Source organism: Hippoglossus stenolepis, chromosome 3 (genome assembly GCF_022539355.2).
Source record: "Hippoglossus stenolepis isolate QCI-W04-F060 chromosome 3, HSTE1.2, whole genome shotgun sequence".
Taxonomy (NCBI): Eukaryota; Metazoa; Chordata; class Actinopteri; order Pleuronectiformes; family Pleuronectidae; genus Hippoglossus; species Hippoglossus stenolepis.
Window position 1 is genome coordinate 14,956,476 of NC_061485.1, and position 13,333 is coordinate 14,969,808.

The 13,333-nt window shown below is 41.6% G+C and overlaps 2 protein-coding genes across 2 annotated transcripts; both read right to left on the bottom strand.

Annotated features, from left to right (window-relative positions):
- Nucleotides 1-227: 227 nt before the first annotated feature.
- mfap2 (microfibril associated protein 2) lies at nucleotides 228-6,575 on the bottom strand. Its single transcript, XM_035151464.1, has 9 exons — nucleotides 6,486-6,575; nucleotides 4,809-4,870; nucleotides 3,217-3,264; nucleotides 2,742-2,768; nucleotides 2,550-2,630; nucleotides 2,400-2,441; nucleotides 2,227-2,314; nucleotides 1,153-1,226; nucleotides 228-1,060 (listed from the first exon to the last, which is right to left on the bottom strand). Exons 2-9 carry the CDS (start codon nucleotides 4,837-4,839, stop codon nucleotides 957-959), a joined length of 495 nt encoding a protein of 164 aa, XP_035007355.1. The 5' UTR covers nucleotides 4,840-4,870; nucleotides 6,486-6,575; the 3' UTR covers nucleotides 228-956.
- A 1,666-nt stretch (nucleotides 6,576-8,241) lies between these two features.
- On the bottom strand, nucleotides 8,242-13,239 carry sdhb (succinate dehydrogenase complex, subunit B, iron sulfur (Ip)). Its single transcript, XM_035151450.2, has 8 exons — nucleotides 13,084-13,239; nucleotides 11,620-11,753; nucleotides 10,930-11,015; nucleotides 10,361-10,497; nucleotides 9,796-9,912; nucleotides 9,597-9,698; nucleotides 9,354-9,476; nucleotides 8,242-8,777 (listed from the first exon to the last, which is right to left on the bottom strand). The coding sequence occupies exons 1-8, from the start codon at nucleotides 13,153-13,155 to the stop codon at nucleotides 8,697-8,699; spliced, it is 852 nt and encodes a 283-aa protein (XP_035007341.1). The 5' UTR covers nucleotides 13,156-13,239; the 3' UTR covers nucleotides 8,242-8,696.
- Between the last annotated feature and the right edge of the window lie 94 nt (nucleotides 13,240-13,333).

A 13,333-nucleotide genomic window follows, 5' to 3' on the forward strand; every position in this document is an offset into this window, starting at 1 on the left:
CCCTGAGAAAATACAAATACACCCACATTTATAGAACTTGAATTAAGTAAATATGAATGCGCATCTTTTTTGCATTGTTTATTCTGTAAATTCAAAGTCAATTATTTAAACACTGATGATGATACGGCTTTGAAAGGCTCATATCTGCCGATTTGTATCTGCCAGCCAACTGCCTCAGATTACATCACAGCGACAAATCCCATTCGACTCAATCACACACTGAACAGTTGTAGTAAAAAAAAAAGTTTTAATTTTTTTCTCAGTCTTTATAGTGACAGTTTTACAAAGCAGTAGTACAGAGGCCGCTTGTGAGATGCCTTTTCAGAGCACTTGTTGCCACTGGAATATAATTCTATATATTTTTCGCTTGCTGCTTGGTTGCTAAGCTCAGATCCACGTGGCAGAAGTGCAAAAACTGAGGTCACTCACCACCTGTCTCTTCACATATCTCACGATCTTCAACCATGAGACTGCTGACGGCTGGATACTGATCAGTGTTTCTCTGATGTCAGAGCACAGTGGCCACCGCTGATGAGCTGATCATCTTGACAATGACTGCTTCTCAACACAAGTACAGTAACATATCAACAAACACAAAGCATGAGATTAATGTGATACAATATGGCAAAAAAAAAAATAGATGTTCTGCAGTTTTATGTGCATCTCTAAAGGTTAACTCTTTATAGCACCAGTGTGATGTTTGTATAGCACCAGTGATTAGTACTGTCATCAATGTCTTTTGGAGTATATTTAACCATACACACAGGCTCTACTGGGTAGACATAAATGTGGAGAAATAAAGAGAAACAGAGGAAAAGTCTGGTATAGAAGAGTCAGAGGGAGAAGTGAGGAAGAGGAGGAAAAAGAGGCAGGAGGACAAAGTCAGAGGATGTGGACGAGTTGTAGACAAGCGGCAGTATCTGGGCGGGTGGTCTGTCCCTGATCTCAGTGCTCCATCAGCAGCCACCACAGCTCTTTCCACAGGTTCCTCCTAGTGATGCGCACTGTCCACTCAGCGCCGCCACGCCACAGCGAGAGAACTGGTCACGACACATGTCCGCTACACGCAGACGCAGAGGAGTCAAGAGTTAACACAACAAGAGTCTCTGGACCAACACACACACACAGAGATACACAACACACCGAACCCACCTCTGAGCAGCTCGTCATGTGCGCACACAGTCCTCACGCAGACCTCCTTGTTGATGACGTACACTCGTCTCAAACTGAATGAAAACACATGTTTATTCCTGTTATGCACATAAAGGGTCTTTAAATACAGTTTAAGTGGAGCACTGAAGAACCAGGGACGCTAAAGGAGCAGTTCACCCTAAAATACACAGTCATCCTCATCTTCACATAAATCAAAACCCTGCTTATAACAGGAATATCTCTATAAATGTTTTACTGTTGAAAAGTCTCATGGAAGCATAATCTGTGTAACACACGCATCTGTGCGATAAACCTCCAATGTCATCCATGAACTCTTAAACATGGACCAAGGAACCACAGTGTTGCACTAAGTGACACATTTCTTCATCATAATAAACATAGGCACTATGATTTGTTTTCAGTTGATACCACATACTGCTGTAAAAACTGCTATGCTATTTTTCTTTTGATCCCTGTGATTGCTTCAATTTACGAGTGTGTGCATGTTGCAATAAGCTGACCACCATTTTCTTTAAAAAGTTAAACGCATTTTACTCAGTAATCTTCGGGTTAGCCCGTCATTCAAACTATTGACGCCTGACCTCAGCCTCTCAGCGACTCTTTGTTTCCTGAAGTTGCTACAGTCCCCAGTGAAATGTACTTTTTTTTAATTCCTTTTGGAAGTAAGGTTTGCGAAAAGCTACATTACCTAACTGTTTAAAAAGATACCCGGGATTCTTTCAAATGAAACTATACCTATTGAAACTATACATGTGTATTTGTGACCTGATTTCGAAGACTCACACCATCAGTATTTTAATTGCTGTTTAGTCTGTTTGCAGGATTACACAGAAACTACTGAACCGACTTTAATGCAAATTAGTGGGATGGTTGGGTATGGCCCAAGGAAAGAGCCTGTAAACAGATACTTTTCTGGTTGGAGCAGTTGTAATAGTCTGGTTTAGGAGAAGTGTTTGTTGGTCCTACAAACTTTAGAGACGACTGAGAGAAAATGGCTGAATGTTTATTTGAGGCGTACTGCTCATTTAAAACACATGAAAAACTAACGCATACCTGTAGAAGCAGAGGCTGTTGAGGCACTGCTTGCATGGCTTGTGAACAGAGTAGAGTCGGGTGCAGGGATACTGCTCCTCTCTGCAATCTGGAAATCAGATACAAAGAAAAAATGATTTATCCACTCAAAGTAAACAACTGATGATCTGTCCTCATTTCTGCAGCGTTCTCACCAAGAGGTCCTGGCTCCGTGGGCTCCGTCTCCAACTCAGACTCTGACGTTCACATAACAAAGTAGATTTCAAATGAGTCGCTGACAACCTTTTTAAACACAGCGACCTGACGTGACTCGTGACTCTGACAGGAGAATTCAACACATGTACCTGATTTTTCTGGACGGACCAGAGTATCCAATCTGACCTGCTGCTGGAAGGTTCCGGAAGGAGGGTCGGGATTTGCACCCTCTGAAACAAAAGTGGAGCAATCTCTTTTAACCAAGCAATTAACATTTAAACGTGAACGTAAAACCTAAAGACCTAAAATGAACATTTCTATGTGTTTCAATTTTTTTTTACCTGGAAAATAATCTGGCCCATAGTCCTCTGTGAAGCCGTGACATAAGTAGGAGAGAAGAATGTTTCATGAGATCAACACTGTGAAACCAATTACCGTCTCCACCCCCTCATTCCCCCTCAAATACACAAACACACACAAGAAAGCACTGCTCCACATAAAATGAACCACCTGCACGCCAAAGCTGGAGAAGAACACTGGCAGCTTGTGGGGTCCTAATCCATGACTTCATATGCAAGATGTTTACAAACAATAACATGCAGAGTGGTTAGAGAGCTGATTACACTGTGAAAACGGTTGCTATGCTGGTGGTAAATAACAACAAGAGGAGAGAGAGCGAGAGGGAGAGAAAGAGCTCCTCAAGGCTAAGTGACATATCAGAGGACAGGGAGAGATCAGGACCAGATGTGGAGAACTCTGATATAAACCGATGCTGAGCTGGAACAATCCAGGCCCATATTCTTTTAAGGAACTCACCCAAAAAAGGATATCGTTCCTGGTACTGAGCCTGGGCGAGCAGCAGAACTGTTGAGGTTTCAGACAAATACAGTCATCACAAAAAAGAAGCAATGAGTGCAATGCAAGGGTACAAAGTCAGTGATTACGAGTATTCTAGATACTGTAACTAAGAAACACTGTTGTGCATTACTACTTTTTTAAAATATCTGTTATCTGCTCTCACTTTTGATTTCAAAATCTCAATTTCTGAAGTTTGAAACATTGTACTTACGTCCTTTTAAGGTAAAAGCTACAATAACTAAATGGTCTTTATATATTATATATATAGATATATATTCTAACCCTGACAATCACTCAAAGCTCTTAACATTAAAGTTTTAACATCCACCCATTCACACACACATTCATACAGTACATGTATGTGCAGCACTTTTCCCTAACATAGACAATTCATAAACTGCTGGCACAGATGTCAGGGGCCACTTGGGGTTCAGTATCTCGGAATCCGGAATTCGGGAGACAGGGATCGAACCTTAGACCCTCTGGTTAGTGGATGACCCGCTCTACCTCCTTAGCCACCCTACAATAATTACAAAAGCTTTAAAGTGTGTGTTACTGTTACACAACTTTACAGTCTTTAGCATTGTCCTGTCACGTCCACAGTAAGTAAAAGTGACACAAAGTCACCTCAGTGCTTTAGAGGAGATATGTTATGCTCATATTCAGGATCATTGTTTTAGTTTGTGTTATTACTTGAAAAGGCTGACATGCTCTAATGTTATAAAATGACATCACTTTCTTCACACTGTCAATTGCTGCAGCTCCTCTTTTCAGTCTCTGTCAGTAAACGCAAGATTTTTCGGGGCCCGCCCTCCCAGGAAAGCCCAGGCTGTTCTGATTGGTCCACTCTGATGTAATTGGACAACCGCTTCCAGCTCATGTAGGAAATATCGCTTTTCCTAGCTTTGTTAGGGGGCGTGCCAGACTAGCCACTAGATTGTGCAAATGTGGGAAAGTTATTCCTTTCAAAAGTTATATAGTGTTGCCGTTAAATCTCCGGACTTCGGAGTGTGTATTTCCAGACCATTTTCACGTTAAATCACCTTTCATCCTATCTTTTAATAATTTTGTATTTCAACTAATTTGCAACACACCTACTCTTACTTCTATTTGAAGAACTTTTACCATCTTATATCCCTTAAAACCAATTTTCTCAACCGTTTCTTTGCTACAAGTGACGGGGTCCAACTATTTTTTACAAAAGCTACAATCTTGTATTGCACGAGAGACAGTTGCATTATTTAAATCCTGTTTGTCGTCCTCCCGCTGGTTTGATGCAGAGTGAAAAAAGGTGATGCTCCATGCCTTTCTGTTGTAGGCGGGTTTTGTTTACCTGTCGACAGAGCCTGGCTCGCTGGTTCCAGAGTTTATGCTAAGTCAATGCAAAAATGTATTGTTCAGACGCTTCTCATCCAACTGTGGGCAAGAAAGCAACTAGAGTGCTTCTCAAATCATCATGTTTGACAGTGCCACATTTTGGAGCATGAAGCAATCTATGGACGATTTGAGGCCACGTTTTCAGAGCTGACAGAGGACGGCGGTGCAGTTACCTGGCATGCAGATTAGCAGGAGGACTCTCATGGTCACTTTGGGAGGTAGACTGACTTCAACACTGCAGGGAGATGAGGAGAAGATGGAACGATCAGGGCAGAGCGACATGAGGGGAATGAAGTGCTGTGAAGTGCTGGATGTGCCTCTGGTCTCCCTCTTTCCCCCTGCCCTCCATCACCTTTCAACCCCCCACTGTTCTTCCCTTGACGCCCCCCCCACACACACACACACAAAACAAAAACAAATAAAAACAACAAAAAAAACAGCCATGGCAAGAGAGAGGGGGAGAAAAGTCTGACAGCAAGAATGTGGCACGTTCGTCTTCCTTAGAACAACCCCTCTGTTTTCCTACTTTTCCCTCTTTGCAGCAGACGGTCTGGAGGCTGCATTCCAGGAAAAGAAACAGAGAACCCCTCAACCCCACCCCGCCCTCCGAGTTCACCCCTCCTTCCCTCCCTACGTCTGCCTCCACATCCTTCGTTTTCCTTCTGTCGCCCTCACTGGTCATTTCCTCGAACCCTCCCTCCTCCTCACCCCCTTACTCTTTCGTCTTCACTCCACCAAGCAGTGAGGGCCTCTCAGGTTGAGTCCAAATGACATGTGGACAGAAAAATCGAAACACTGACAACACCAAGACATCACCGACAACCAGACCAATTTCTTTCATTCTAAAGCTGTCGATGGGATTCAGTGAGTCACAGTGTTGCAAACAGAAAAGTCCATTAACTCCTGCTTCCTGCAGAAATGACAAAACTGCTTTTTTTCTGCTTTGTGGAAAGTATGAATGCTCCTCCTCCGCTGCAGCACTGTAGGCCACCTCATACACACAACATGTGCCTTCTACACATCCTACACTGTGGACTACTGCTCTGTGAGGCCGCACTGAGAGCCAACCGTGATGGAAACATTGTTTGCACAAGTTCTACATGTGTAACAATAAATCTGTGTGTGTGTGTGCGTGTCTGTGTGTAATACTGCAACACAAATGCACACAAACACACACACACACATTCTTCTTGTGCATCACAGTGGCTATCAGAAACCATATGTTTTCACAGCACACATCTGGGAGCGATTAGCCCCCCTCTCCCCAATGACTCCTTCCCTTCCCAGCTAGGGACCCCATCTCCCCCCCACGTTCACACTCACACATTACTAAGAGTTTCTGAGGACAGCAACATGATCCACTGCTGTCATCTATTTTACACCTTTTGATTTAATGCAACTATGAATAAAAAACAAGCACACATTTAAAATCATCTTTCCATGTGCCCTCATTGACCCCCAGCCTCTAGCAGCAGCTGATTTTTTTCCCTCTTGGCACCCCCTCTCCATTGTAGTGCCATTGCTACAGGCTGTGTTGTGAAGTCCCTCCTCCGTCTTCTCTCCAGTGAAAACACAGGACCACATGTCAGCGCTCCACAGCCATTAACATGCACACAAATGCTCCTCTATTATTCGCTCTTCATTCTGAGGACTGATAAACAGCTGGGATGCTTCTGCGTCTCTCAAACACTGACTGGGCTGCATGCATTCCTCATATATCCCCTGATTTCTTTTCCCTTCATAACTCTCAGCACAAGTCAAGCCCTGCACACACATGCATGCTGTGAAAATAACAAAGTGTGTCCAATTGAAAACAAAAATCCTGCAAACTTAAGACGTGGTTTTCTTACCTAACTCTGGTTCAGTTTGCTCCGACTTTGCTCAGCTCTCATGTGTCCTGTGAGAGCAGGAGGACCTTCCAGCCACATTGTACCACCCCACATCTGTAGTCTCCTCCCCATCCAGCCTCCAGCCCCCGTTATCCGACCCCCAGACCCAGCAAGATCAGGGTTACACTTTGTAATGTAACAGGTCAAGAGAAGAAAAAATATACTGATGAACTGGTCAAATGTTAGATAATAGATACTGGCTGGATTATTGCCACATATACTGTTGCCATAGGTTACCAGTCTGAGTGATATAAATGCCATATGTCACCATTTTATTAAAAAGTTATGAACATGTGAAAAAACGAATCAGAATTGAACTACAGCATTGAATCAACACCAGACATGAAAACCATTTGAATCCTGTCAAATGTCATCAGCTGTGAAATAAATATCAACACACTGTGTCTCTTTCGAACAAAATAAACTTTATCGGCTGCGATTAGCAGTCAGTTATATGTATCTCATGATTTATTATGAATTCATTTATACATATATATATCATTAAAAGCATGTGGGGCTTTTTCCCCCTCTACTCATCTAAACTGCGATGTTACTAGTTAGTTTACAAAAACTGTAGGTTACGACATGAGCCCAGGCTAACGCTAACACTCATCCTGGAGCGCAGAGTGAGGCTTTCCAAATGAACCAGTTAGTGTGCAGCAAAATAGAAGAGATTGTTAATCTGAAAGCTCTGTGTCGTGCCGAAAGAACACAACTAATAACCTATGGTGTTACACATCTTTCTACATTTTATACAGTTTAGATCTTTTTGAGAAAGGCACTTGATCAATCCTCAAAGCAAATTATCAATAAGATTAGGGAAAACTGAATTTGGTAAAAAAGGTATATTTAATGTAGAAATATCCTACTGCGGTTGTATGCCTCCGACAACTAGTGCGGTTTTTTCCATATTCATTTAAGGTCACTATGAGCTGAACCTTTCAGTTAATCTTTGAGTCAAGGTGACAACTGGTCAGAATTTAGGGAAATCCCCTTAAGGCAGACTTGAGATATCACATTCAAGAGGCCAAAAACATGTTTTGTGAGGCCTCTGTGACCTTGCTCTTTGTCCTTTGACCAACAAAATCTAATCAGCGAGTCAAAGTGAACACGTGTGCCAAATTTGAAAGAAATTCCTTGAGGTGTTCCTGAGAGATTACATTAACAATACAAAACATGTTTCGAGAGATCATAGTGACCTTGACCTTTGACCCCTTGAGTTCAAATGAATGTTTGTGCCAGATGTAATGAAATTCCCTATGGAGAGTCCTGATTTATCACATGCATTGGAACGTGACGTCACCGTGATCATGATCTTTGACCTCCAGGCAACAAATTCTTATCAGTTAATCCTCGAGTCTAAGTAAATGTTTGTGCCAAATGTGAAAGGATTGTGTCAAGGTGTTCCGTAGATATCATATTCAGAAGAATGGCACGAAAGGACAGTAAAACATAAAAAAAATTAAAATAACAATACATAAAACACTGTGACACAGACGTGTGTCACTCAGACACTCGTCATCACAAACGTCTGCCTTTGTGACAGGTCTCAGGTAAACCCAGCAATGAAGCTTCTGCTGGTTCCACCCATTTTGGGCCTGGCCTCTGCACAGTAATGACCTCTAGTGGACAGTCAGCCAATGACTGCAGGTGAGGTAGGTGAATAGTAGGAGAGACATTAATGAGGACAAGTAATAACCAATGAAAACGGAAGACAGGCATTTTGACTATTTATTTTCCATCAAAACAAGGACAAGTTGGTGTGTTGGAAGATCTGAATGAAGTTAAACACTGGGCTGCTAACCTGAGAAGCAATAAGCCATAAAAGAAAGATACACAAATGTTTTTACTTTGCTATGCAGCATCGTTTCTCTCAAGAGCACAAACAAACACACAGTGGAACTGGAGATAAATACCAATGATGTGGTACAGACTAATACACACTCTCTCATCTGCATTCATACTGTACATGTGCGTTTATAACACCAAGTCCTCCAACCACACACACACACACTCACTCACTTCTATTAGTTGACCCAGGGTGTGGTGGTGGTGGTGGTGGTTGAGCTGACTGGTGCACTGGCCCTTCAGACCATTTAAGAATTCTTAATTAATATACAATTTATATCATGGAGGGAAAAGTTATAGAAAAAGGACGCTGAAGCGGAGGTTTCAAACGACAGCAGCTGCCTTCTCCTTGTATGTTGCCATCATCTTCTTGATCTCAGCAATCGCTTTTCCTGGGTTCAACCCCTGTGAGGAAGAGGAGACGGGTGAAAAGAGACCGGTGAGAATCATTGTGATATTAGATGAAGATGTTGCAGGATGTAGACTGTGTTTAAGGACACAAGATACAGGACAGAATCAGCCAGTGACCTAGCTGTGGTCATTTAACAACAAACACTTTCATCACTGTAATTTTCATATATGATGTTGAAAATATTTGTGCATCAGGTAGAAAATATATTTTGTCATGAGACATTTAAATTAGGATTTTCATAAACAGATATCAATAAATGCAGATGCAAATCAAAAAACTGAAAAAAATGCTTCGCTGCCGGTTAACATATTAACGCAATAAGGTACACAAACTGTGGCTAAACATATCTGTAAATACAGAATTACGTTTTTTTTTTTACACATGATACTCGTGGATACTGAGAATAAAGGATGTGTCCTTTTACTAAAACCCTGTCTTGTTGGTTCTTTCTTTCTGGTTTATAGTTCTGTCCTTGCACCACGCTTGAAAATGCAATTAGGGAAAACAAGATGTACTTGTGTCATGGTATGAACTGTGATGTGCACGAGACACGAGTGTTGACCGGTCACCTTGGGGCAGGTCTTGGTGCAGTTCATGATAGTGTGGCAGCGGTAGAGGGAGAAAGGATCCTGCAGCTTGGACAGACGCTCCTCTGTGAACTCGTCTCGTGAATCAATCATCCAACGATACGCCTGAGAGACGGCAGGATATATGACTATGAATACTGACAAATGGCTATTTATTTAATTGACTCAGATTAATCCAGAATGATCTGTCCTTAATGTTGATGTGTTCAACCTGCGCACACACACCTGCATCAGCACAGCAGGTCCAAGGTATTTGTCACCATTCCACCAGTAACTTGGGCAGCTTGTGCTGCAGCAGGCACACAGGATACACTCATACAGGCCATCCTACACAGGAGAGAAGCAAGAAGGGATATTCATTGTCATGGGACTTTGAGCACTGTAAAGCCTGCAATGTGTTACCAAAATAAAACCGGCAGTGTACCAGTTTCTGTCGGTCCTCTACAGACTGCAGGTACTGCTCTTTCCCCTCCATTGACTCGTCCTTCTTCTTCAGGTAGGGTTCAATGGCCTTGTACTGTGCGTAGAAGTTACTCATGTCCTGCCAACACAAACAAAAGTCAGAATAAAAGTTAATTAAAAAAAATATATATACACTTTGAAAAAATAAGTCTGATTGTGTTAAAGGAATTCATCCATGTTCAAAAAACAGCAACACATCAACACAGAAGAGAGAAATAGTTGTCATGAGGGTTAACCTGTTATCACTGTGATATTCAACAAGAAAAGACCTTTGGCCAGTTGGTTTAAATATGACATTACCTAAGAGGCTATAAATCAAATGAGGCTGAACTTATCTTAACAGCAGCAGTCACATAAACACATGCATTCAATTAATATACAGACAATAAAATCCTTAATGTTATGACATTAATAAATCATCAATTAAGTTAAGGAGGGAAACGTGCTTTATACACAAATGGAACAACTGGAGTAACATCTGCTCCCAGAGCTCTGTAGTGGATTCTTTATTCAGGGTTTTTACTTACGGGTACCAGGTCTTTGACCACATACATGTGTGGCAGAGGGTAAATCTTGGTTGGCTTGCTAATGTTAGTGTCAATCTTGTTGAGACAAGCGAGTGTATTTCCTCCATTAATGTTCATTGCACAGGACCCACAGATACCTGCAGAAAGATGTATAAAACATTTTCAGTATCATTTATGGCACAAAACAAGGTCTCTATAACTAAACTTTACTTAAGCATTTTATTACTGGAGTGTAGTAGAAGATATTTTCTGTTTGAAGAAATTTTGTTTCCTTTACCCCTTGAATGAGCCCTTTATATTTAAATACTATATATTTACATCAGGAGCGGGTCCTCTGTACAGAGGCCGCCATTTTTTTTTTACAGTAACTGCAACTGGACAAACTAAACACCTTTTGAGTTTTTATGACAACTGAACTTTTAATGATCATAATATTTTCTAAAGGCAATTGTAACTAATGCTTCTGTACATTTGAATGTTTAAGCATTTGTATTAAATTAATTTCTAATGGCACATATCAAAGTTGATAATAGATTCTGTTGGCACACTCCAGCCTCCATGTCACTGACCTTCTCTGCAGGAGCGGCGAAAGGTCAGAGTGGAGTCCATCTCATTCTTGATCTTGATCAGTGCATCGAGAATCATTGGACCACAACTGTAGAAGAGAACAACCAGGCAGGGAGTCAATGCTGCAAGTTGTTTTGACACAAGAGAGTTGAGTCTTCTCAAGCTGATTAGAGGAACAGGTGAAGGAGGAGGGCAGGAAACATGACAGGCTGCCAGATATACCTGAGTTTAATCCACCTGAGTTTAATCCACCTGAGTTTAATCCACCTGTAGGCTGTTCATAGGTCATTAATTATGCCCTCATGTACTTGGATTAAATGAGCAATGCTCTTTGCAGCAAGCCACCATTAGTGCCAGAATTACAAATGTGTCATTACCTCCGCCTTTTCACTTTCTTTAAAATTGTGACATTTTTCACTGTTTTACCAAGGAATATTTCCTGGATCTTGATGAAAATAATCAGTCACATTTAGGGAATCTGTGAGTGTGTGAAATTTGGTGCAGCTTGATTTAATTTAATAGGATTTTTGGGCCTTGGCAGAAGTATGCTCTCTACTGGGTGCATTTCTAGTTACATGTGTATTTAAGTAGATAATAAACGCCAACACAGTTTGAAAGTTGCACTGACAAAATGCAGCACAAACTGGCCTTCCTCATCCTCCTCACTCAGAGAGAAAAGCTGTAACACCTACGTGTTGAGGTCTATCTCGTAGGTCTGCATGCGGGGTTTGTCCCCTGGAGTGTCTGGGTCCCATCTGTACACCTGGAACTTCTTTATTCTGGGCTGAGCTGCCGGAGCCGCTGCTGTTTGGGCGTACCGCACCGCCTAACAACAGGGACAAGGGGAGACAACATATGATTATTATGCTGGTCTATTTTCATTATATACACATACATGCATAGTAACGAGACAACACTAAGTCAGAAATTGTCTTGGAGATGTTTCCTTCAGGGTTAAATTCTTGTTCACCTTCTGTTTTCAATATATTGCTTCCAATTGGAATAAAAATTGGATCAAGGTGTAAATGTGATTCGGATGTCACCCAATTATGTGTCCAACATTAAAAAGATTATGAGCAGCAAGGATTGTATCCACAACTAAGAAAAGAGGATATATCACATCAGTAAAAGCATCAGGGCACTGGATATCTGTAACATTGAGAATAGATTTTAAAATTCTTTTACCATTTTGAAGCCAAAATGGCCCAAAACCTTCAACTCTTCACTGCTTAATGATAAATGTGCCAAATACAACTGCAAAAAATTTGGGAAAGCACCTTTTTGTAGTTAAGCACTGAAGATTCGGAACATACATCCACCACATACTTCAAACTGGTGGATTCTTTCAAGAATCCTCCTCACACATGAGAAGGTTTCAGTTATTTATCTTTTCTTAAGAGAGTAGCAGACCTTTCTCCAGTCATCTAATCCATTATCGCCGAGATAATATCAGGGTTTATAACCGATTTCCTTTTTCTATTATTTTAAGCAAACTAAATTTACAGATGAAAACAGCAAGGGGCTGTGATGACTGATCCTAATTATCTTAAATATCTGTTTATTTACTATTGTAATTACATTATTATCTTTTCTCTGTGTACCTATAGGTTTCTTTTCAGTAAATTGTCTTGGATCTGTGCTATATACAGTATAAGACTGTTGATTTTACAAAGTGAGCACTTTTTGTTATGTGGCTTGTTTTGGTTTTGTTGTTGGATTGTTTTTTGGAGTTCTGATCTGAAATGCTTTTCCATTCATAGACATAGAACTGTCAATAATCAGATATTTGAATTATAATGAAATACTGCTGAACTGGGCGCTATTACAACAGTGACGTTAGAAAACCATCACTTCCCTCAGGCTGATGTTTTTAATTAGCTTGAATGGTTTCAGCTAAAGGTTTTAAGGTAAACACTTATAGGTTAAACACTTTTGAGTTAAAACAGTTTACATTTGATGCTAAGCACTCGAACCGATAACCAACAACATCAGATGTTTTGAAGTTTCAGCACAGTCAGTGTGACCGCAGCTGACAGGGAGGGCTAGCGTTAGCACTGACTTCAGGGCATAGACGGAGACCTCTGCTGCCAGAAGGTGAAGTGTCCCTGTGAGTGAAGCGACAGAACAATATAAACTGGACACGTAGTCTAACTTACCACCAGTCCTGCGGGGGAACGACACGCCACAACGCCGCAGCGGCTCAAGGACGTGAAACAAACAGCAGCCATTTTGGAGTTTCTCTGACCTCCACCGACAGCGCCTGCTATCCCAGCATCCACCGCGGCCGCGTCACTGCTCTCGCCGTGGCGCTTGTTTCCTCTCCCCACATGCCAGCCGGGCGGCGCAGAGGAAACATACTCCTCCACACACAGTCTTATGACACTCCTACGCAGACACCGTGTCCTG

What these genes read in the sequence shown, in the direction of transcription:
- mfap2 (XM_035151464.1), bottom strand. Translation starts at nt 4,839, where the DNA reads ATGAGAGTCCTCCTGCTAATCTGCATGCCAG. An exon ending in GGAACGATATCCTTTTTTGG is followed by an intron (nt 2,769 to 3,216) that starts GTGAGTTCCTTA and finishes ACGGCTTCACAG; the next exon opens with AGGACTATGGGCCAGATTAT. An exon ending in ACATGACGAGCTGCTCAGAG is followed by an intron (nt 1,061 to 1,152) that starts GTGGGTTCGGTG and finishes GTCTGCGTGTAG; the next exon opens with CGGACATGTGTCGTGACCAG.
- sdhb (XM_035151450.2), bottom strand. Translation starts at nt 13,155, where the DNA reads ATGGCTGCTGTTTGTTTCACGTCCTTGAGCCGCTGCGGCGTTGTGGCG. An exon ending in TACGAGATAGACCTCAACAC is followed by an intron (nt 11,016 to 11,619) that starts GTAGGTGTTACA and finishes TCTCTTCTACAG; the next exon opens with TTGTGGTCCAATGATTCTCG. An exon ending in TAGAGGACCGACAGAAACTG is followed by an intron (nt 9,699 to 9,795) that starts GTACACTGCCGG and finishes TCTCCTGTGTAG; the next exon opens with GATGGCCTGTATGAGTGTAT.